Raw genomic sequence first — 24768 nt, 5'->3', positions numbered from 1 at the left:
ATGAACTTGAAAGGCGGGTAATGAATAGAGACCAATCCTGCGAGCAGTAGAAGCTACTTCTGCAAACCCTAAGAACAACTTCCCTTTGCTTGAATAGTGAGCTTGAGGCTTCTTTATCATAGTTTGTGACAATAGTACTTCGTGTAAATGTAGACTCCTGTATATAACCCATAAAAGCTTAATTTATATTGGAAATAGGAAATTATGTTCCTGAAAGTCTTGGTCTAGGTTAAGATACAGGGAGGAGAAGTTTTGTTTATTCTTATTTTCTGAGTCCTAATTTGTTTTTCAGTTATCTGTCAAACTAATGTACTCTAATACTCAGTAAGAAATATGCACAGAGAAGGTATTAGTTTTCGTTTCTGAGATGGTGAATAATTCTATATGAGAATCGAGAGCGTAGGTCTTACACTGATAAGTCTTTTTTTTAAAAAAAAATTTCATTTATTTGGGGGGGTGCAAAGAAGAGTGGAGGGAGAGGGACAAGCAGGCTCTGCGCCCAACAGGGAGCCCAATGTAGGACTCAATCTTAGGACCTTGAGATCATGACCTGAGCTGAAATCAAGTGTCGGAAGCTTAAGCGCCCGAGACACCTAAGTGCCCGAGACACCTAAGTGCCCCAAACAGTAATAAGTCTTCTAATGGGTTGTGACAAGATAAACTTTAGTAACTCTAAAATTAAACTGCTTATTATTACCATTAAGAAAGCATAACTTCAGGATGCCTGGGTGGCTCAGTGGGTTAAGTGTCTGCTTTCTGCTCAGGTCATGATCCCGGGGTCCTGGGATCAAGTCCCGCCTTGGGCTCCTTATCAGCAGGGAGTCTGCTACTCCCTCTGCCTGCTGCTCCCCCTGCTTGTGCTCTCTCTGTCTCTCTGACAGATAATAAATAAAATCTTTTTTTTTTTTTAAAGAAAGCATAACTTCATGTCCCACAATTTGAGCTATGAATAGAAATTCTTGAAGATAACTTGGACATTGTTAATGGTAACATAAATGAAAAATCAACTTCAACTTACTTTTTGGAGCATTTCTCCCAAAACCAACGAAAAAATTTTTAATATATATTTTATTTATTTTTTTCAGTAATCTCTACTCCCCTGAGATCAAGAGTTGCATGCTCTACCGACTGAGCCAGCCAGGCACCCGCTAATTAAAAAATTTTTTTAAGTTAAATTTTTTTTTAATTTAAACCTGAACACCAAAGGTTAAAGAGCAATATCAGTTTTGGATGTTTAAGATAAGAGTGAACCAGATGCTCAAGGACCAAACAATAAACATATTTCTACAAGGTCATGCCTAATCGTGCATTTCTTGAATCCGGATGACATTAGAATGTTTAGTGTATTTCTGGGATAATGGGAAAGGTCAAATTTAACAGACTTGTTTTTAATCCCATAGATAATACAAATGTATAACATTTTCTGCTTGCACTTGAAGTGGTTCTAATATTTAGGCAGATTGATTGTGGCAGATGCTTTCGCTCCCTCTATCAGCTGTGCTCACGGCATAAGACCCAGTGTGGAGGGTAATGTCCTATTTATCGACATTAAAAAAGTTCTTAGTGAAATGGGAGACTAATAAGAAAAGGGTCCACACTAGCTTTATGAATCCAGGCTGATAGGCACTATGGAACATGATTACGTGATCATTTATCGGAAAATATTTTACTCAAAGCGAAAAAGAACTGAACTAAGATTTGTGTGGAAGACAGACCAGGTGTTAGGTCACTAACAGAACCTCCCTGCAGTAATTTCTAGCTTCAAATACAGCACCATAGATCTGCTCGGTGTCTCAGTTGCAACTTATTTCTGATTCCTAGATTGTCGTGGGTGATAAAGTTGTCCTGATGCCCGTGAACGCAGGACAGCCGCTGCATGCCAGCAACATAGAGCTTCTCGATAATCCAGGGTGCAAGGAGGTGAGTTCAGGAGGAAAGAAAATGAATTTGTTTATTTTTATCATGAGAGGAAAAAAAGGTGTATAGCTTCATTCATTGTTTTCATGAACATAATTATGCTAATTAATATTGCTAAGATCTGTGTAATAGTGATTACTGTTTTTGGATGGTATTTGTGTTGAGGTATATACCTCATTGTCCAGAGTTATCTTTTTTCGCTTTTTTACTAGTTGGAGGAATAATTTCTGGTATAAAATGGAATTGCAGTTTTATAACTTAACATTTCTTCATTAATAGGTGAATGCCGTTAATTGCAACACTAGCTGGAAAATCACTTTATTCATGAAATATAGTTCCTATCGAGAGGATGTACTAAAAGGAGTAAGTATGTGCTACATGGAACATTTGATAGAAGAACTGAAGTCATCTTACGAAACTTCTGGTTGCAAAACCTGTGTATTCACTAGTATTCATAGTTCAGGAGGTGATTATAAACCTTAATAATCACTATGAGTATCTCACTGAGTTTTCTTCTCTATAGTTTGACATGTATAAATAATCATTAAAAGCCACGTAGGTAGTAGAAGGGCCCAGAGTATCAAAACCAGGAGACATCTGCCTCTTATGTCTATTTGTTCAGACTTTTCTTGGAAACACAGTGTTCTCTTCCTGTTTTCCTAGGGTGATGTTGTTAGGTTGTTTCATGCAGAACAGGAGAAGTTTCTGACTTGTGATGAATATGAGAAAAAACAGCACATTTTCCTTCGGACAACCTTGCGTCAGTCAGCCACTTCCGCTACCAGTTCTAAAGCGCTCTGGGAAATAGAGGTGTGTAAATATTTTTTGGACTTTAATAAATATTTCTATAAAAAGACAAGATTTACTAGGATGCTTATTTTATTGTTATAGGCATCATTTATGATAAATCCATAAAACAAGATTATTTGTGTACTAACTTGTACCTCTTCGTTACTGTGATCAATTTGAAATGTTGCTACGTCCTCGACCTATCCTCTCTGGAGCATTTCTTTTCCTGTCTCTCTCTCTCTCTCTCTCTCTTCCATCTAATAAGGGAATATATAGATGTTGCTTTTTAAAAATCCATTGTGAAATATTGTCAAGACTGATCGGACTGCAGGTGATGTGCCTCAGATGGCATCGGAATGTTCACTCACTTTAGGTAAAGACAGATACCAGACCTGCACAGTCATTGAGAAGGACATTTGTTTCTTCTGGGGATGCTATTTTTATTGGATGAGGAGACCCATAGTTAAGAATTCATCCATCCTTTAACAAGTATTTCTTAAATGTTGCCAATAGAACAATTAAGAAAATGTAAGGTATGGATTTTTCTTTAAAGGATCTTTCTATACAGTGGAGGAGATAAGATAGGCATAATTACCTATGAACAAGCCAACATTTGATAAATTCCATCTGATTTAACGGATATCCAGGCCTGTAGCAGTGGTTCTCAACCATTTTAAACCCATCACTCTCCTTTTACAGTACATATTTCATGACTTTTCTTTAATATCTTAAAATGAAATTCATAGGTAATATTATTTATTGTTTACATGATTAAAAATTAATGACATCCCTAAATTCTAATTTAGAAAAAATGAAAGGAAAATAATTTATAATAAATAATTGATAATAAAATAATATGTATTTCAACATGTAAATAATTACTCTAGGAGGTATAATATTTGTACCTATCTTGATGAATACATTTGGTTTTGAAAGAAGTGGTAGAAGATGAGGGTCAGAAGACATTCTATACAAGTACAGGAAAACGAAAGAGCAGGGGGAAATGTGGGCTCTTGAATATCTCGTGTTGGGGAAGTAATAACAGAACACACTTATTTGTACATGATTAAAAAAAAGAAGGAAATAGACATTGACATAGGGATAACAACACAAATTACAGACTATTGAAACAGAAAATGAGGAAGTATGATGTTTATGCCAGTGAGCTGAGCCTTAATTATAAATGTAACATCAAAACAATCATCTAAGTTATTACATGCTTTAGAATAGAGATGAACTAGTAGAAAAAAAAAGTAGAAAAAAAAAAAGTAGAAAAAGATATTTTCTATCTTGAAACCCCACTACATAATGAGGCATACTTTCAGTCTCTAGCATTCAGAAGAGACCTTATCCTTCAAGAGGATAGGTTTACAGCCCCCAAATACATACATAATTAAAATATGTATTTTTCACACCGTAGATTTCTTCCCATTGTGCTCTAAAGAATTAAAGAAATATAGGGATAGCAATAATGTGAGGTGTAATTTTAAAGCTTTATTAGTGAAACACAGTCATAAAAAAGTCATATAGTGACTTCCATCTATATATCATATATTTTTTATATTATATATAGCATATATAATATATAATGTAATTAATATAATAATATAATTAAATACTATGTATTTATAGTAAGTTCCCCTTATTTCATGTGTCTCCTCCTATATGATATTTGGCTCTAAGTCTTTTAAAGGAATTATGAATCTTCTCTCTTACGTACTTACTATTAGTTTTATAGATTTTGCTGTTACTGTATCACTGCATTGTAATCCTTTCCAACAACATGTATAGTTGAAAATAGTGTAACTCTTAGAACCCACCGAGCAGTCAAAATGGAGAGAATGAATCCATTATTTAATAATTCTGAAATAATGTCTTAAATTCATTTAAGCTTCTCTCTCCGTAGTGAATTCCTCCTCAATTATCAGACTTCTCATCTGACTTGATATGGAAACCTCTTCATATGATCATATGTTAAAGTATTACCAATTTATGTTTGTGGTAGGTGCATTTCTGCAGGAGGTTTGAATGAGGTAGGCTGTGGGACATTCTCTATCGTGTGCTGAGTCAGTCAGGGTGGTCGAGGTTGTTTCAAGCAAAGAGGTATTTGTTGTAGGAAGTTAGGTTTCAATGCCACTGGAAGGACCAGACGGGGAAAACCAAGGTAGGGAGCACGGTCTTATTTGAAGATCAGGCAATGCCGAAAGTCACCGCTGCTCCTCCTCTGAGCCCTCAGATCTCTCCTCCTGGGCTTCAGGAGGCACCCACACCACCTTGTGGGAGCGCAACAGGCAGCTGCCACCCCTTTCCTGGAACCCGAAGAGGAAGCTTTCTTGTACTTTTCTCTGCTTCCCCTCCTAATGGAATGACTCCTGAACCCTGCTGGTGAGGCTTCCCACGGCTGCGATACAGAGAGAAGAGCACTTGGAAGGGTGAGGGGGCGGGTCCTGAGTGCCACACACAGTACCTGGCCTGCCCTCAATGCCGGATAACGCCAGTAGCGTCCCTCCGAAATCACACTGATGAATGAGAACACCCTCCTTTCTGTAGGTCCGGTTGTCCCCTAGGGAGTTGTACTGGTATTGCTAGACCGACTAGTGTCTAGAATAGGACTTCTTCTTTTTTTTTTTAAAAGATTTTATTTATTTATTCGACAGAGATAGAGACAGCCAGCGAGAGAAGGAACACAAGCAGGGGGAGTGGGAGAGGGAGAAGCAGGCTCATAGCAGAGGAGCCTGACGTGGGGCTCGATCCCATATCGCCGGGATCATACCCTGAGCCGAAGGCAGACGCCCAACCGCTGTGCCCCCCAGGCACCCCTAGACTAGAACTTCTTAGTCCGGGATCCGTGGTGGCCTCAAGTTATTTGTGAACCTCTAGCAGCTGTATACAAAATGTGTGTGTAAGTTTGTGAGACTACCAATAGATGTGATCAGAGTGTCAAAGGTCTCTATGCCTTCGCCAAAGGAGTTCGAGGGTAGCCGGTGTGAGTAGCAAAAGATTTGTGGAAGAAGTTTGATTTGAGAACTTAGAACTTAGACTTGGAGGATGGGTAGGTTTTTGGTCCCAGGGAGAGTGGTTTTTTTGTTGTTGTTGTTAAGACTTCATCCACTTTGAAGTATTTTCATAATTATTATCTTATTTGAGCTATCAGAGTAGGGGATGACCTAGAAGCTAGAGTCTAGCAAAAACATTAGAATGTTATATATAGCAGCACACAGCATTTGAGGCTGCGGCAGGAGTCCAAGTGGGGGGGGGGAGAACGTCAGTATTAACAAAAAAAGGTAACCTGTTGGGGAAGAATAATGAAAAGTTCTCCCAGTACTTAATCTTCGAAACAATCCTTTGGATTAAAATCATTTTGGACATGATGAAACTGGCTTGAAGATGTTACATCACTTGCTGTGATCATACCATAGGATTGGCAGAGCTGGGACTCACACAGTCATCTGCAGACTGCGAAACGTAGGCTTTGCTGCTGCCCCAAGCCACCTGCTTCAGAGCATTTCCTTTTATTCTCAGTGAGCCTGGTGGCTCAGCATCTGGGGCAAGGCCAATGCCAAGGAAGGGATCAAAGGACGTGGTATTAATACAAAAGCACATGTAGAAAGGGCCAAGAAGTAGGTTCATTAAGAGCTCCAGGCCTTGGCATTTGTGGTCCTCTCTGCCTGGAATGCTATCTTCTGATCTCTCTACGTGACTGTTCGTTCTTACCCTGCAGGTTTCAGCTCACATGTCATGTGGGAGAGGCCTGGGCTAATCGCCACATCTAAAGAAGCCTTCCCTAGTCACTCAGTCATGTGCTCTGTTTATGTCCTCCCGGCACTTGCCAGATCTTACTGACTGAAAGCTCTAGTCTTATTCATTGCTGTGACCCTGTTGCCTAGAAGAGTACCTGGTGTATAGTAAGCTTTTAGTACTTGTTGAATGAATATTTGAGTGGCAGATGGGGGAGAACCCCTCAGCATTTCCAGTTTTGGCCTGGGAAACCTGTCTTTTGGAGTAAGGCTCTATTTACACATTTAAGGCATGGGCGTCACGCACGCACACCGTGAGCGGACCGTTGTGTCTCTTGCTCATTTGTGGGGAATTCTGCTCTTCTGTCCTCTCATGAAGACGTATATTGGATTTGACGAGTTAGCATCAGCAGGCGAATGCTTTGTGTACTGCTGGCACCTGCTTGCCAGCAGCGTGAGTACCTTTTCGGCCTTATTGCTGTTGCCCTTCTCTCCCGCAGGTCGTTCATCATGACCCGTGCCGTGGAGGTGCTGGGCAATGGAATAGCTTGTTCAGATTTAAACACCTTGCAACTGGGAACTACTTAGCTGCAGAGGTAAGACTAAAGAATACAGTGCTATTAATTCTCCGACTCTGAAAGAGTGAAATAAGCAAGTACGTTCTCCAAAAGATATTGTGTTTGTAGGAACAGTCATGACACAAAATTTGATTGTTGTCTATCATCGTGTCTGGATTGGCGTACACATTATTCTTACAATGTGAGTATTAATCGAAGCCTTGCAATAATCTTTGTCTTAAAAATTTAAACAACAAGGGGGGCCTCGGGGGCTCAGGTCATGATCTCAGGGCTTGGAATCGGCTCGACATTGGGCTCCGTGCTCAGCCCCGAGTCTGCTTGAGGTTCTTTCCATCCCTCTCCCTCTGCCCTGCCCCACGTTCAGGTGCAAGCACATGTGCTCTCTCCCTTTCTCTCTAAAATAAATAAGTGAATCTTTAAAAGAAATTGAAACAACCATTAACAGCAGAACAGTGGTGGTTCGTTTATTTTAAGGTCAAGTGCAATAGAGTATCTGATTTGCATATCATATGCCATTTGTTCTAGACTTTTTTATTTAGTTTTACTCTATCAGAATGTCTGCATTGGAGACACGATCAACTCATTGTTGGTGTAGTTAGAGCCCTGATAGTTTCAGGTCATCTTCACCGAGACTGGTTTCGCTAGTGGATGGCCTCTATTGTTCAAACCGTTGGAGAGGAAAGGTGTTTCTTCCTGAGACACTGAACTGTCCTGAAACTGTTAATAAAAACGGTCAAAACAAATAAAGGTCTTTTCTTTCTCCGGTAAAAACGTGTTGACAATCAGGTAGCTATGAAGGGTGGATACAAGTAACAACATAGAAGTTTTAGAAATGACTTAAAGTTTGGTTATCCAATGTAAGAATTTTGGAAATATTTGTTTTTTAGATGCATGAAAATACCCATTCGTTCTACTCTCCTAAACTCTGTTTCTTTTTTTCGATTTAGGGTTTCTTCTGGAATCCGAAACCAGAATTTGGCCTTAGAATTTTATATATATATATTTATTTATTTTAAAGATTTTATTTATTTATTTGACAGAGATAGAGACAGCCAGCGAGAAGGAACACAAGCAGGGGGAGTGGGAGAGGAAGAAGCAGGCTCCCAGCGGAGGAGCCTGACATGGGGCTCGATCCCAGGACTCCGGGATCACGCTCTGAGCTGAAGGCAGACGCTTAACAACTGAGCCACCCAGGCGCCCCTGGCCTTAGAATTTTTAGTATTACTTATCCAACTTTTGGTTTTGGATGTGAGGGAGGATAAGGAACTAGGGATGCAGAAGTGATGAGAAAAAGGTGTGGGAAACAGGAAGTTTCTGTAAGCATGCTGATCCCTATCTAAACCATAAGTCAACACCATTACCCTCTACATCCTATTAATCTGCGGTAATTGTCTTCATAGTACTTACTGCTATCTGACTTATTGCACATTTTATTTTCTCAGCATTCTCTGTCAGAATGTATGCTCTCTGAAGGCAGGGATTCTTTTTGTTTTTGTTTTCTTTACATCACCCCTGTGTCCCCAGCATCTAGGGCAGTGCCTGGTACTTAGAAAGGATTTGATGAATGTTTTTTGAATGAATGAATGAATAAAAAGAAGCTTTTCAGGCTTCTGTAAGCTTAGAGAATGGGAAGATTTTGGGATTTGTATCTGAGTGGCATTTGGAGCCATGTTTGGGCAAATTAATCTCTCTAAGCTCCAATTTCTTCCTCTGGAAAATGGGGATAATCACAACACTTATACAATAAGAGTATTAAGAGAATTAAATGAGGTAAAGTCCTTGGCATGACGTGTGGCTCATGGTAAGCATCTAGTAAGTGATGTTGGCATGGTGAAGTTTATTATGAGAAATAGAGATGACTCTACTTTTATACCTATCTGACTTATTATTTATGAATCTTTTCAAATAAATGAAATAACAGCTTTGCAATTTGTGGGCTGTTTACACCATGAATGTTTTGAAGTAACTTTTTTGAAAAATAACACTTTGATGCAAAATTAAGCAGTAAGGTAGAGAGTCTTGTCTAAAATAAGAATTAGATGTCCTAAAGGAGATAAGAAATTATCTTATATTGGATCTTGGATTTTATGTTAGTGACTCTTCCTTAAGTTACTTCAATCTGTGGCTGTTTTAACTATTGACATTCTATAGAAAAATGACATGATTATACATTATTAGTTTTCTTAGTTAATTTCTGCAATTAAAACTTGTATCATTGAGGGGCGCCTGGGTGGCTCAGTCGTTAAGTGTCTGCCTTCGGCTCAGGGTGTGATCCCGGATCCCTGGGATCAAGCCCCGCATAGGACTCCTCCTCTGGGAGACTGCTTCTTCCTCTCCCACTCCCCCTGCTTGTGTTCTCTCTCTCGCTGGCTGTCTTTCTCTCTGTCAAATAAATAAATAAAATCTTAAAAAAAAAAAAACAACTTGTATCATTGATACATTCAAATGACTAAATTATTGAGAATTAAATTGTTTATTAACTTTAATGCAGATCTAAGACCTCAATATATAAAGGAATTTATTAAAAGTTGAGAAATAGAAAGCAGTTCATTCCTTGAAAAGACTTTGAAAGACTCTTTATTCTGTCTTTAGAGAATATGACTTTAAATGCCAGATGCTGTTTTGTCCATTAAAGAGTCTAGTGTGCTTGGAGGATCTCTTCCCTGACCTTAAAACTTGAGATAACCTTTTTTTATGGCAAGGTGAAAGAAGGAGAATTAAGCATTAAATACATCTCTGAATATTGAAAGCTAGGAATTTATTTTCTACTGATTTTAACTAGTAAAATAGAATGGGTGCCTCTGTGTAGTATTCTGCCATCAAAAGAGAAATCTTAGCCTCAAAATACTGGCATCCATAGGTTAGGGTTTTATATTTCATTTGTCAGCTAAGGTCAGGTAAGATCCTGGTATAGACACATCTCAGGATGTATGTGTCCTACTGGTGTGAAAGTATCTACAGGTGTGGCAAAGTCATAGTTGTTGTAAATGTCATTGTCACTTGATAAAAAAATTGACTTCCAGTTCCAATTCCAAACAGGTGGAAATTAGCCTCTGGCAGCAGTTAAAAAACAATATTTATACTTTTATTATTTTGCTTTTTAAAAATGCCTAGGTCTTTAATTTCAAATCATTCCCAACATTTGGATTTGTAACTTCCTAGCCTTATTCATTTTCTTGTATTAAACCCTTATTCATAGGAGAGAAAAGGCTCCATGGCTTTTATTTTACTTTTTAAATTTTATCTTTAATATTTAGATACTTCTTAAAAAAATAAGACACACACCATAGGATGTTGAAAATGCAAGAGTTGGGAATAATTTTAGAATTCATAGCAGCAACAGACATCCTCTTTAAGATTTCATACCATCTTTAATATATGCTTTTTAAATGACTGATAAATGCTCAGCATGGTAGAGAATGCTGCAGGTAGAGAAGGAAACAGAGGAGTAAGTCTCTGCCCTCAAAGAACTGACATCCTAGTTTGGAAGACAGTCTATAATAAATGGCCACAGGATGGTCAGTGGGCAGAAGCATGTCAGGCTGCTTATGTGTGTAGGTCAAGTTAGGTCAGCATGAAATTAGCCAAAGAACGTTCTTGCTTGGGGTGAACTTTTCCCTGGTTCTCCAAGAAAGGCATAGACACAGATTGGTAGAGAAACGAAAGGACGATCATTGTAGAAATTGCCAAGGAGACATGGACAGGGCTGTGGAATGTCCAAATCATATGCAGACAATGGAAAAAGGGAGGCCTGGCTTAAGGAAGGGAGTTAGAAAAGGAATTTATTGAGTGACAGATCCCTTTGCTTGAAGATTTTGATTGAAAGGTTTGGATTTGATCTAATTAGTAAAAGGAATGAAGTTTGAAGTAGTTACCTTAGAGGCTGAGGCTGGATAGCTGTTTGTAAACATTTGGTAGAAACCAGTGATGTTTCTAGAAAATCTAATTTCTGCCCTTGAGGAGCTCTCAGTGCAGTGAGATAAGTGTATTACAGCAGTAGGAATAGTGCCGTGCTTATGGGGAAGCACTAAGGTGTGGGGGATACAGAGAACGGTGAGGAGGCCAGAGGAGGCGCTGCTTGGTGGATGGGTAAGGCAGGTTGAATCACAAATGTCAAGCAAGGAGGATAGAGTTTCAGAAAGGAGAGAGTGCTACCGAAAAGGTCAGGAACAAAATGTATTTACAGCATTTGGCAAGAACACAGTCATTTGTGATTGAGAGCATTTTTAGTGGAAACCAGAATCCAGGGGGTGGAGGAATGACAAGGAAGCCAGGAAGCGGAAGTAGGGGTGGACTGATTTTTCATATCAGGGCTGTGAAGGAGGAGGAACAGTAATAAAGGGACAACAGTCCTGTTAGATAGGGTTTTAAAGGTATATTTAAAAAAATAGGATGAGAACAGAGCTGTTTTTGCATTAAAGGGAAGTTCCAGCCAGGGGAGCAGGATCTGGCCGTGTGTTGCTCTTTTCCCTCAGCCTTTCCATTCTCAACACACATATTGATAATTTGAAATATTACTTTAATGTGCTTGAGGCATTTCTGGTAAATTGGGTTATGTAATTCTTGAATTGCCTTTGAGTATATGGTGTTTATATTGGGCAGTGTGGCAAAGAGAGCCTATTGTAGTGGGGAAAAAAAATCCCATGTATATGACGCACAATCTATGTGAATTAAAGCACATATTTAACCGCTCTGAACCTCAGTTCCCTTGTGTGTAAAAAAGATGATAGTATATATTACATGGGGTTATTTTGGAATTAAGGAAGATACGGAGTGTTCAGCACCTTGCACATAAAATATATTCAGTAACTATTAAGTCCCCTCACTTCCATTGAGAAGGGGACAAAAAAATATGGAGTGGTGTTTATTATTACTCTCACTACTTGTACTGTTATTATGATTACAATTTTTATCCAGCAGTGGTATTTTTTTGTAAGCCAGGTGACCGAAGGGGGGTGGGAAATTTAGGGGCTCACCACTGGATACCTTGTACATGGAATTTATATCCAGTAAATACTAGATAATGTAATGGATGAATCAGAGAAAGAGACTGAGGCTGTAAATCCAATCATTTCACTTTACAGAAAAGGAAACCCAGGTTCAGAGAGGCGATTTACTTTGCCCAAAGTTCAAAAACAAGGTAATGACAGTCTTTGCGTTCAATGCCAGACTTGCGTTGCTTCATCTATACCAGTGGTTCTCAGCCTCGGGTGATCCTGTCACCCAGGGGCTATTTGACAATGTCTGGAGGCATTTTTATTGTCAGAACTGGGGAGAGGGAGCTGCTGGCATCTAGTGGGTAGAGGCCAGGGATGCAGCCAAACATCCATGCACAGGACAGCCACTACAACGAAGAATTATCTGGCCCCGAATGCCAGTAGTGCTGGTATTGAGGAACCCTGACCAATGTCACACCAACATTATGCAATTGTTTATTGACTGCGTACTGGGTGGAGGCACTATTTTGATACTGTGAAGAAAACTGAGGCGATTAACACTTTGTCCTTGTCCTTTGGGAGTTTGCAGTGTAGAGGAGAAGATGTCCCTGGGACATCTCCTTTGCAGTTATTTCCAGCATGCATACACATCTGAGATAAACGATTTTGTGTAACGTTTAAATTATTAATATCCATAGATGACCACGTTAAATGTCACAGTGAGTTTAAAGGGCTGCAATCTTAAATCTAAGCACAAATGGAAAGAAAAAAGACCCTCAAAATTGTACTTATACGTATACTTCCTACACCTGATATTCTATTTTAACCAGTACTTACAGGGAGGCCAAGTTTTTGAGAAAACTGTAATGAGGCTATTGCTTGTGTAGCAACGAAGGGGACACTCTCCAAAGGAAATTAGACCATTTCACATGCTGAAGCTTCGGAGTCTAATTATAGAGACAAAGCACATAAACTGCAAGCTATTTAAGAATAGCACCATAAATATGGTGCTATTTTGTGTCAGGGAGTTCAAAATTTATTTTTGAGAAATACACAATGCTAGAAACTCATGGACAAAATGTGGAACAAAGTATTTAATTGTGAATTAGAGAATGAAGCCGTTTGTGGCTTTGTCGGATAATGCGTCCCAGAACATTTACAGTACCGTATTGTTAGGCTGCCTTCCTGCGATGTCAGTTTCTGCGGGCCGCACAAGAAAGAAGGTAACATGAGGGGAAGCAACATAAACAGCCATGTATTTTGCATTGAACACACAGCGCGGTTGTAAGCATACTCATTGCCATTTGCCCTGGGTCTTTGACTTGTAGCACCTTATCGGTGCGGAGAGCTCCCACCCACATCTATGGGGGAGAAAGTAATTTTATTATATTTTGAATGGGATAATATGGGAGTCTCAGTAAACCGTTCCTCCATAGTCATGGAGCAATTATAAATCAAGTATCACAATTTCTGATCTGCGGCTTCTTCTTTTTTTTTTTTTTTTAAAGATTTTATTTATTTATTCGACAGAGATAGAGACAGCCAGCGAGAGAGGGAACACAAGCAGGGGGAGTGGGAGAGGAAGAAGCAGGCTCATAGTGGAGGAGCCTGATGTGGGGCTCGATCCCATAACGCCGGGATCATGCCCTGAGCCAAAGGCAGACGCTTAACCGCTGTGCCACCCAGGCGCCCCAAAATACATATTTGTCTCACAAAGTTTTCTTTTTTAAGATTTTTTTTAATTTATTAATTTGACATAGAGAGACAGCCAGCGAGAGAGGGAACACAAGCAGGGGGAGTGGGAGAGGAAGAAGCAGGCTCCCAGTGGAGGAGCCCGATGTGGGGCTCGATCCCAGAACGCTGGGATCACGCCCTGAGCCGAAGGCAGATGCTTATCGACTGCGCCACCCACGTGCCCCTGATCTGCGGCTTCTACATTTTCTTTCTTTGGATGTTATTAAAGACATAAGGATCCTTTCCAGAACAAGATCGAGTAGCAAATAATGTCATTTGTTAAAGATTTCATCGTTGTCCTTTCAAAGACAACTAGCTTATTTGTTTGTAGATACGCCGGACTTCCACCAGATGGCAGTAAACACTTATTTCCTAACTGTAACAGACTGGGTTTAATTAGTTAGTTAAAAACTTAGTACTCAAGAACCTAACTGTGCAACAGACTGGGTTTAATTAGTTAGTTAAAAACTTAGTACTCAAGAACCTAACTGTGCAACAGACTGGGTTTAATTAGTTAGTCAAAAACTTAGTACTCAAGAACCTGTACATCAGCGTAGAATCTTATGAATATTAGGGTTATAGTTTTAAATATCTCTGTATACATATATATAAATAAATGCAATGGGAGAATATATATACCAGGCCCTCCACATATACGTGTAAATGCTGTATATCAAAATATAAATTGTGCCTGGCACATATAAGCATTTAATAAAGGTGATTTTTGCCCTTCTTTTCTTTTCTAGACCTGTCAGTCAGAATAATAGGTTGTCTCTTAAATGCCAGGCATTGGAAAAAAGAACATATACATATATGATTATTTAAAAATATACAAGCGATGATTTTAATGTTATGTATCATAAAAATTGATCAAAACACACTTCCTCGTAAAAAACTAACATTTTGGTTTTAAGAAAATGAGCATATATTGTGGACTTAGAAGGGTTCTGTTTCTTGCTATTGTGTTAGGTGGAAAGTTGCAGTTATCTTTCATTTGATTGCGGTACAGTCATGGTTTTCACTGCCTACGTGTTTATGATATTTCTCTGTCCCTCTCTCTTTCTCTGCCACTTCTCTATTCTGACTTGTGACATTCTCTACTTGACTCCTTCCTAGCCCTCTTTGGCCATTCTAATGAGAACTCCCTTCAAGGGTTGGTACTGGGTCTTTGCTCTTCAAAATCTCCCTGTTACTCACTCCCGTGCGTGCAGTGGGCCGGGGATTTGATCTCAGATATTCCACTGCCATTGAAACTTAATACCTATATACCTATATCTAAGATTGAATTGTTTCCCCATCAAACAGTGCATTTTCTTAGTGCAGTGTTAAAAAAATTGAGTGTTGTGACAAACATATTTTTCTGTCTCCATTTACACATTCCAGTTCTACTGACTCTGTCTCAGTAACATCTTCTGTGTCTGCTTTTTCCTTTACATTTGGCATGATTGTTTTTGTCAGGGCTCTGCTACCTTTTACTAAAACCACCACGCTTGGTTACTTTGCCTCTTTCAACCCCTGTCTCCATCTCCTACTTTCCATGGCCAGTTGGGGATTTTTAATGTAGTGTTTTTGCAAACGCTTCCCTACTGATACTCAAAATCTTTCTGAAGATATAAACCCATGAGCCTATGGTTTAAAAGTCCCGTTGGTCTGGGCTGGCTTGGATGCACCTTGGATCCCACCCCTCCTCTTTATGGAGGCAGGAAGGAAGTAACATGGTATCCTAGCTAAAGGATATAGCTTTGGAATTATTAGATTGGTGCTTCCGAGTGACCCTCCACTCACCAGAGGTGTGACTTTGCACAGAAGCCTTCACTTGATGTGCCCCAAGGGCCTCATCTGTAAAGTGGGGTGAAGAATCCCTCCTAATAGAAGAATCCCTCTTAATAGGGGGTGCCTGGGTGGCTCAGTTGGTAAAGCGTCCAACTTGGATTTTGGCTCAGGTCATGATCTCAGGGTTGTGAGATCGAGCCCCGAGTGGAGCCCCGCACTCCAAGCTCACCAGGGGAGTTGGCTTGAGATTCTCTCTCTTCCTCTACCTCTCTCCCCCGCCCTGTGCCTGCTCTTTCTCTAAAACAAATAAATAAACCTTTTTTTTTTTTAAGGAAAGAATTCCTTCTAATAGGATAATTGTAAGGGGAAATGAATTAACTTTTAAAAGCATATAAAAAGTATTCCACAAATGATGTTTATGGGTCTTCTCTGAACAAGTCTCATTTTCTTATGTATGTCGCATTCACTTCCCATGCACTGCCTGTCTTCCCCACTCCTTTCTTTCTCTGCCAGTTATGATTCTACCCATCCTTCAAGGCTTATCTCAGATGCTACCTTCTCCATGAATAATTCTTTTTTTTTAAAGGTTTTATTTATTTATTAGAGAGAGAGAGAGCACGAGCGGGGGTGGAGGGGCACAGGGAGAAGGAGAAGCAAGCTCCCTGCTGACCAGGGAGCCTGACCTGGGGCTCGATGCCAGGACCCTGAGATCATTACCTGAACCAAAGGCAGACGCTTAACTGACTGAGCCACCCAGACGCTCCTCCATGAATAATTCTCGAATAAATTTGCCCACCACAGATCCCTCCTTCCTCTGACCTATATTATTTATAAATTATTCATTCTTGTCTTGTATCTCTTGTCACACTCTATTTTGTATTACAACTAACTATATTTATGTCTTATTTTCCCTCCTAGATTGTAAGGTCTCATGGTCAGGGACCATATTATCTTCATCTTTGCCAAAATACCCTATGCCACAATGCTTTGCCCATTATAGATGTTCTATTAATGTTTATTGAATAAATGATTGAAGAGCATATTAGAAAAGAAAAAAAAAGATCTCTCTCTCTCTAATGCCAGATTTATAATTTATTTTTTAACATAAAGAAATATTTCTTTTAAAGTCCTAAAAGATTCAGGAATTTTTACATGACCATGTCTTTTTTCCCCTTCTTTAGAAATAATATATTTTTGGTTCATCCTTAGTCTAATTACTTTAATAATTACCGCTCTTACTATATTCAGAGAAGGAAAGCAGCAGTGTAATTAAAACATACATTAAAGCATATAGTTATTTGGTCTTCAGTTAATATTGGTGAATTTATATAGGCATAGATATATTTGGTGGCTTCTTCTCTCCCTCCTTCTTCCCCTCCTCTTCCTCCTCTTTCTTCTCATAATTATTATCACTTTAATGAATTTACTAAAGCAATAACTCCATATTAATTATTAAAAAAAACACATTACAGCTGGAGAGACACAAGATGAGGCCAAATCTAACTGATAGCACCATCTTTAGTATTGTTGCCAAAGACATGAATATATAAAATTTAATGACCTATAATTAGTATGATTAGGCTTTGGTCATAAACTTTTCTCGTTTAACAGATGAGGACCCTGAGTTCCAAGGTTTGGTGACCTTTCCTAAAGCTCATACCCATGAGCTCTTCCCAGGGTAGAGCCTGGAGTCCATTTCCTAGACTTCCCTTAGGGATTGAACTTAGGGATTGAAATGGGTGACCCCACGTGGGTGAAGTATGTGAAGATAAAATTTCAGAAAGTAGCGTTGTCTTTGGGATGGAATATAGCTTACATTTCAGAGGGCATACATGATTTTGTATTTGACCTAGGTATGTTAATTCCTGTTCATTTACACATTTTAGTTAGGATGCATCATGGTTTCCAGCATGAATTCCCTTCACAGTGTCTGTGACCAACTACTCTAATGCTTATTGAATGAACGCTTTGACCGTAAGGTATATGGTCCGTGGCTAAACATGCTGCATATCTTTTGGAAATAATTTAGCTATAATTTTAGTATGGCTATTTTTTTAACTTGAAAAAAAATCTGAATTCTTCAAATTGAAAACAAACTTAAAAATGCAAAACAGCAATGCTGGACTAAAATAGCTGGATAAACCCTTCCCGGGCACTGTGCTGGACCTGTCATTACTACCAAGGAAAAGTGTGTCTTTTTGTGTTTAATCAGTACACAGGAGGCCAATTAATTCCCTATCTGTTTTGCTTTCTACCTTTCACTCTTGGATTCCAAAAGCAAGAATAATCCTGTTGTGGAATTTATTCTTTTATTTATAATTCAAGGGAATTTAAGGAGGCTGAGATACATATCTCCAAAGAAAAAGAAAGTTCTGCCTCAGATCTCCCCAGTTGCTGGCCTAGCACTAAGAGCAACTTGTAACTGGATTCCCCTTTTCTTGCCCCCCTCCTCTGCCTCCCATTGTTAGTCAGTTTTAAAACCTGAGAGACTCCTCTCATGTGACTCTTGGGCTGGGTTCTGCTTTCTATCCACTCCCCTCTTCTTCCTTGTACCTCCAATTTCTGATTTGTTTAACCGCAGTTTAGTTTTATCTGACCTCAGAATTTGTGTAAATGGAGTCATACAGTATATGCCTTCTTCCACTTATAATATTTTTTTCAATTTTATTTATTTATTTATTTATTTATTTTTAAATTTTACACTTTATTATTTTTTAAATGATTTTTTATTATATTATGTTAGTCACCATACAGTACATCCCCGGTTTCTGATATAAGGCTCGATGATTCATTAGTTGCGTGTAACACCCAGTGCACCATGCAATATGTGCTCTCCTTACACCAGCCTATCCCATTCCCCCACCCCCTCCCCTCTGAGGCCCTCAGTTTGTTTCTCAGAGTCCATAGTCTCTCATGTTTCATTTCCCCTTCTGATTACCCCCCCTTTCTTTATCCCTTTCTTCCTCTACCGATCTTCCTAGTTCTTATGTTCCATAGATGAGAGGAATCATATGATAGTTGTCTTTCTCTGCTTGACTTATTTCACTTGGCATTATCTCCTCCACTTATAATATTTTAAAATACTAATATATAATTGACATATAACCTTTTATTAGTTTAGATGTACAACATAATGATTTGGTGTGTGTCTATATTGTGAAATAATTGCCACAGTTAAGTCTAGATAACATCCATCACCACATGTAATTACTGGATGAGAACTTCTAAGGTTTATTCACTTGGCAACATTCAAACATGCAGTACGGTATTGTTAACTATAATCGCCATGCTGGGCATTATATCCTCAGGACATATTTTCTTATAACTGGAATTTGTACCTTTTGACCACCTTTACCCATTGCACTCATGCCCCATCTCCCACCTCTGGCAACCCACCAGTCTGTTCTCTGTAGCTATGCGCTCAGTTCGTTTTAGATTCCACGGGTAAGTGAGATCTTACAGGTTTTGTCTTTCTCTGACTTATTCCAGTCAGCACAGCGTTGTCAAGGTCCATCCATATTGTGGCCAATGACAGGATTTCCTTCTTTTTGATAGCGGAACAGTATTCTGTTGTGTATATTTTCGAGGTCCAGCCTTGTTGCTGTGTCAGTATTTCATCATGTATATTACTGAGTGGTACTCCATTGTTTGGTTATGCCGCATTTTATTTATCCATTCTCCTGTTACATGGTAAGCATTTTTGTCTAAACCTAATTTCTGGCTCTATTTTATGTCCCTATCATTGTTTTTCATTTTGTCTCCCCTGCTCATTGTCCTCCAATGATTGTGTCAGTCTGTCTTAGTTGGTTTTCCTGTGCATACCCAGTTCTTTAGCTGAGCAATGTATTATCTTTGATCGTCGCTTGAATTCCACTAATTTTCTCTTCCTTTGCAGTACACTCGTCCTCCGATAATTGATAGGCCTTTCTCCGGTCCTCCATGACTATTTGCTTTTTCCTAATTTTTATTTCTTTATACCTCTCCTCTGTACTGAGAGACGGCTGTCCAATTTGTTCTATGCATAGCATCGCTCATTTCTTGCAGCATCAGATGTGCTTGCTGCCAACATGGAGTTTGATTTTGTATTCGTGTTTTCATTCTTAGTGAAGCCCTCCTTAACTTCTTTTTATAATTCTTTGTATTTGTGTATTATTATTTATGTAATTATTTTTGTATTATTTTTTCAGCTGTTCATTTTATTCTGTTGCCTTTACATAGAGGAAATGTTGACTTACACTTTCTTGAATATGCTAAACCATTTCCTGAAAGTCGATTTTGCATCATACCATAGAAAATATTCAGAAAGACTCGGAATATATATATCAATATTTTTAATCAGTCCCTGTTGTTTTTTCTTTCCTTCCTTCCTTACTATCCGCAGACAAGTGGGCTCTGTGCAGAACCAGATGGGTTGAGTGGATGGTCATTTTGTTCTATTTTTTAAAGTTCTTTTTTTGTTTTTTTGTTTTTTTAAAGATTTTATTTATTTATTTGACACAGAGAGAGAGACAGCCAGCGAGAGAGGGAACACAAGCAGGGGGAGTGGGAGAGGAAGAAGCAGGCTCCATTCCAGACCGCCGGGATCACGCCCTGAGCCAAAGGCAGACCCTAACGACTGAGCCACTCAGGCGCCCCTATTTTTTAAAATTCTTGATCCTTTTTCTCAGTCGTCAGCCCTAGGGCCCACTGAAGGACACACTGCCAAGCGTAGGTCCCAGGTCCAGCAGATGGCGACTCCGCCCAGCTGGGCTCTGTGGCACTTGCTTCTCTCTCCTACCCCTTTGCTATTTCTACTATGTGAGGCAGTCTGATTCCCACACACAAAGCCACTGTTCTTGGTCTTCTCTTTCTCCAGGCCATGCTTCTCGGAAAGCCCTCTGCTGTCATCTGCCCCCTTGACTCTGCCCATTTGTTTTCTGAGCTTTGTCACATCTCTGTGGTCATAAGAAGACAGAGGTAGCTAGCGGGACAGTGGATGGAAGTCCTGGGGAGACAGGGTTCAGGGCTCCTCAGCGGTACACACTTCTGTGTGGGTTTTTGGTGGGCAAACACTCGGGGTCTCTGAGTGAATGGACAAACAGTGGCGGCCACAGCAAGTATCTTAACTGAGTTCCCCAGGCTGTTAGCTTGAAGTGAGGTGGAGGTATGCCAGGAGAGAAAAACCGAAGACATGTCTGCTTCTCCCCCAGCACCAGCTGCTCTGTGAAGACCGACAGTTCATGGTAGATTTGGGTTCAGGTTGCTTCTCAGTCTTAGTTTTCAAAGAGATTCAGACTTTTTTGTTTTGTTCTGTTTTGCTTTTGATCCTTTTCAGCGCCTTCATTGATATTTAGTAATAAAGTGAGCGGACATTCCTCAGAACTACGAGCCAAGTGTTATTCTGAGAAAGACTCTTGACCTTACATTTTAAATTGGTGACTTTAATGCCTGGGGTTACATATTATAGACACCGACCGATTCATATTAAAATGGTTAAAATCAAGTGAACAACTCATTATTGAGAGAGAGACACCTTATAAGTCTCTTGTTTTACAAATTATAAGCTAGTTATTTCAGTACAACGCAGACGTCCTTTTGGGACTGTTGTCAGGTAGGAGTTGGGAGGTATGGATTCGAGCAGCTGGAAATGCATGGGCCAACACTCAGCATATCCAGAACTCATCCATCTTTGTTGGAATGACCCCCAAACCCCACAACACTCATGCACTAACCCTCATATCCGATATATATATCTGCTAGCTAGCTCTTCTTTTGCTTGATTTTTCTTTTCTTGTGTATATAGCATGTGGAGCATGACTTTGACTCATTGTTACAAAGACTTTCCTTTGGTCTAATTTAAAAAATTGAGTTATTGGTTTATGGTAGATTTTGTGGTGGGCAAAATGATGAATTCTCTTGAAGGCTTCCTCTGGATGTGAGATTGTCAGCTCTCACTCGTTCAAAGATGTCAGCTGTTCTAATATAAACAAAAGCCATAAATGTGGCATTCTAGCTCATGTGTCCTGCAACCAGAGTTTGAAGGTAACGTTTTAAATTGTAATAGTTGGTAATGGTTTCTTTCTTAGGTTTTTTTTTTTTTTATATTGAATTTAGTTGAGGGTACAATAGTGAACTGGATTAAAGACCATTGGTCTTGTTAATGTGCTTTATGGAGAGATTCAAAACTATTTTTTTGTTTTTTAGCTTAATCCTGATTATCGAGATGCTCAAAATGAAGGAAAAAACGTGGTGAGTGGAATTGTTTTTTTCCCCAACAAATTCCAAATATATTGTTTATATTTTATATGAACAAATTGAGAAGTTAATAGAAAATTTGAAGACTAGGGATTCTGAGAGAGATTCTCTGACTAGAGGCTATGGATCCGAGATAAAAAGTAAAACGTGATATGGCTGACATTATAAAAAGATGTCCTGTAATGGGTATTTAGGGAGATTTCTAGCAACTTGGAGGCCATTTATGATAGAGCACTGAAGGCAGTGGGCATCTGGGAGATATGGTGGGTCTTGGTTTAGTTTTCAGAAGTGCATAGAAGTTAGGAAGGAGAAATTGAATTAAGGTATGATATTAAAAGATATGGGACAATCCTTTCCGACTGAAAATAATTTGGGTTCTATTTATGGGGAGAAATTGAGGCATCAAACAACTGTATGACTGATTTTTCTGATATTCTAAAGCATGCTTCTCAGAAAATCTCAATCTTATTTTAAAGCCAGTTTTCATTAAGATATTTATTATTCAGTCTGCTCTTTCATCATCGTTTGTAAACAAGAGGACTGTATGACAACAGCATGACTTAATTTAATAGAAAATTCCAAAATTGAGGATATTTGATGTGATACAGACAAAACCTGGTTGAAGGGCTGGGTTTGTATACGTATCTATATATCTCTATATGTTTTAGCAATTTAGCTAGATATTTTGGTGTAAAATAGAAACAGTCTATAATTTAATTTTCTTAGGAATTTAGCAGTCTCTTTTGGAATTGCTAAGAATTATTACTGCATCATTCAAAATTCTACCCTTTGGCGGAAAGGGTTGGACTATTTAATTGAAATGACCACTGTCTTTGCATTGGCTCTCAGCTTTATGTTTTATGAGGGTATTGATATGGGGGAAGTGAATCAAATCAGAATTTCTGGACCTGAGTCAGTCCTGTTTGACTTCTTTCTCTCTCTATCAGGTTTACAATAGAAATAAAGCTGAAGTATCAAGTCATTGGCTCAAAACTTTAATTTGTGTCAAAATATCCCTAAACACAGATGGAGCCTTCTTAGATCGGTTGAATCAGTCGTTTCTAATTCCGTTTTATCTCCCTGTGTGGACTCTTCTCTTCTTGGTTTTCAAACAGCTAGCCCAGGATTGTTGGGTTCTTATTTTCCTGGGATTTAGAAAAATGCCATCCATAACCTTGTTTAAAATCTGAGTCTGTGGTTCTTGCTATAAGCTGGTCAATGGTCTCTAGCCAAAGACCACCAGGAACGCCCCTGTTCTTGAACAAGTGGAGTTAATTGCCTGTTGCATTTACACCCCCAGGAACTGTGGGGCCTCTCAGAGGGTGTTAGAAAGAACCTATGGTAGGATTTGGGCTCATATAAGATGATTTTTGGGGAGGATTTAAGAAAGGGGGATTACTGTAGATGGGAATGTTGTCAGGAAGAGGAAGTATCTTAATGCATTTTATCTAGGGGGAGGGCAGATGAGAGTCAGGCTGAGGCTGTAAGGTTGTAAGTCCTAAAGAAGCAGCACTCCTTTTATGGGAGTGGGATCTTAAGTGGTTTTTATGGCTTGGACAACATTCACATTTTATCGGTGTTCAGACATGATTAGGGAGTGGCGTTGTTTTGTCCTGATCTGTTCTTGCCACGGAGCGGCTGTGTCTGATGTCGATGTTCTGTGAAATCGTCCATGTTCACAGGGGGACACTCGCCTGTCCACCAGCATCGGGGTGCCCCTGGGCACACTGAGCCTGCCTGATCATACCAGGCCAACCGTCGAATGTCAGGGGTTGCTTTTTCTCTTTCTCACGTCCTTTTTTAATGATATTCTACGTGACTTCAGCGTTGTGTAGAACCAGGGGAGTTCTGCTTCTCGCACCACCATTGACTTGTGTGGCCCTGGACATGTCAGATAGCCTTCTTGAGACTCCGTTCCCTGCCCGAGTGATGGGCTGAGGATGTTTGCCCTGCGTACGTCACCTATATGCCATGAGGTTAACAGTCCATCAGATAAAGGGAAACTTTTGGCATAAAAGATGTTACTAGGCTAAAAACATATGTCGTTTCTATTAGAAGGGCATCACTGCAAAGCTTCAAATTGTGCAATTGAATTACATCTCTTTGCTTATCTCCTTTCAGCTACGTGCTGTGTGGTGATGCTGCCGGTGCTTCTGGGCGGAGTGGAGTGGGAGAGAGAGAGTAGGAAGGTTTATGAAGCAGCACAGCGAATATAGGGAATGAATCCATGAAGTTTACTGTTTGTGTCTGTTGAGCTTTTAGTTAGACTTCATAGACTTTTTTCCTTCATGTTCTGAAATACAAGTTCTTCATTCACCTCTAAAGGTGAGAAAGAGCACTGTTCTGTGAGGCAGTTGTTACCAGCAGCACCGTAATTGCGTATAACACCGGTGGGTCTGCTTTGCCGTCGAAGTCTACGGCTGGATCTCAGCTGCCGTCTCAGGGAGAGGTCCAACTGGAGACATTTGATTTCATTTTCTTTTTCTATCCTTAATCCCTGGCTTGAAAGTAAATAAAACTGAAAAGATGGAACAGTAAAGCTAACGATATGGCTTTTTATTTTATAGACCATTTGCCACCTAGCAATAATTACGTTTCTGTCTAAAAAAGAAAACAAAGGAGCAGTTAGAGCTTAGCCTGTGAAAAATGAAATCAATTTCCCCAAACAGAATGCTATCTCACCTCAGATCTGGGTTCCAGTAACACGGAGTTCACTGTGACCATGCTAATTATTTTTCTTTCCAAATTTTCCCTTATGTTGTCTACTTAATATCCAGTTAATATTTTTCCTGTAATTTAGAAACCTTTATCAAAATGTGGCTTTCCATTTTTGAAGTCTCAAAGGTTAATGCATGGTGCCACTGAAATGAGGCGGTGTGTGTCAGAGCTCCCATTAAGACCCAAATTGCTGTATTTATTCTACAAAGGAGCCTATTATTTCCAATCTTATAAATGTACAGCATCCACAGGGACCCTGTAAACATTGGAACTGTGTCAAGCCCAGCTGGGAACCTGACAGTCATTAGTTTCTTCTCCTTGAAAGGCTGCATCTTTTCAAATGGCTCTTTG

The 24768-nt window shown here is 39.4% G+C and overlaps 1 protein-coding gene across 2 annotated transcripts in view; it reads left to right on the top strand.

Annotated features, from left to right (window-relative positions):
* Positions 1-24768, top strand: part of ITPR2 (inositol 1,4,5-trisphosphate receptor type 2) — a 472588-nt gene that overhangs the window by 98817 nt on the left and 349003 nt on the right. The window contains exons 1-6 of one of the 2 annotated variants that reach the window (XM_044385596.3): positions 3-96; positions 1822-1920; positions 2197-2280; positions 2581-2727; positions 6944-7039; positions 21649-21693. In XM_044385596.3, the coding sequence (XP_044241531.2) occupies positions 1849-1920; positions 2197-2280; positions 2581-2727; positions 6944-7039; positions 21649-21693 (444 nt within the window). In that variant the 5' untranslated portion in view covers positions 3-96; positions 1822-1848. Of the gene's footprint in view, positions 1-2; positions 97-1821; positions 1921-2196; positions 2281-2580; positions 2728-6943; positions 7040-21648; positions 21694-24768 lie in introns of those variants that run through there. The other variant, XM_026502230.4, reaches the window with a different exon arrangement.

The sequence above is a fragment of the Ursus arctos genome, unplaced genomic scaffold (genome assembly GCF_023065955.2).
Source record: "Ursus arctos isolate Adak ecotype North America unplaced genomic scaffold, UrsArc2.0 scaffold_26, whole genome shotgun sequence".
Classification (NCBI taxonomy): Eukaryota; Metazoa; Chordata; class Mammalia; order Carnivora; family Ursidae; genus Ursus; species Ursus arctos.
Note: the sequence above shows the minus strand (reverse complement) of the source record. Positions and strands in the feature narration are given on the sequence as shown.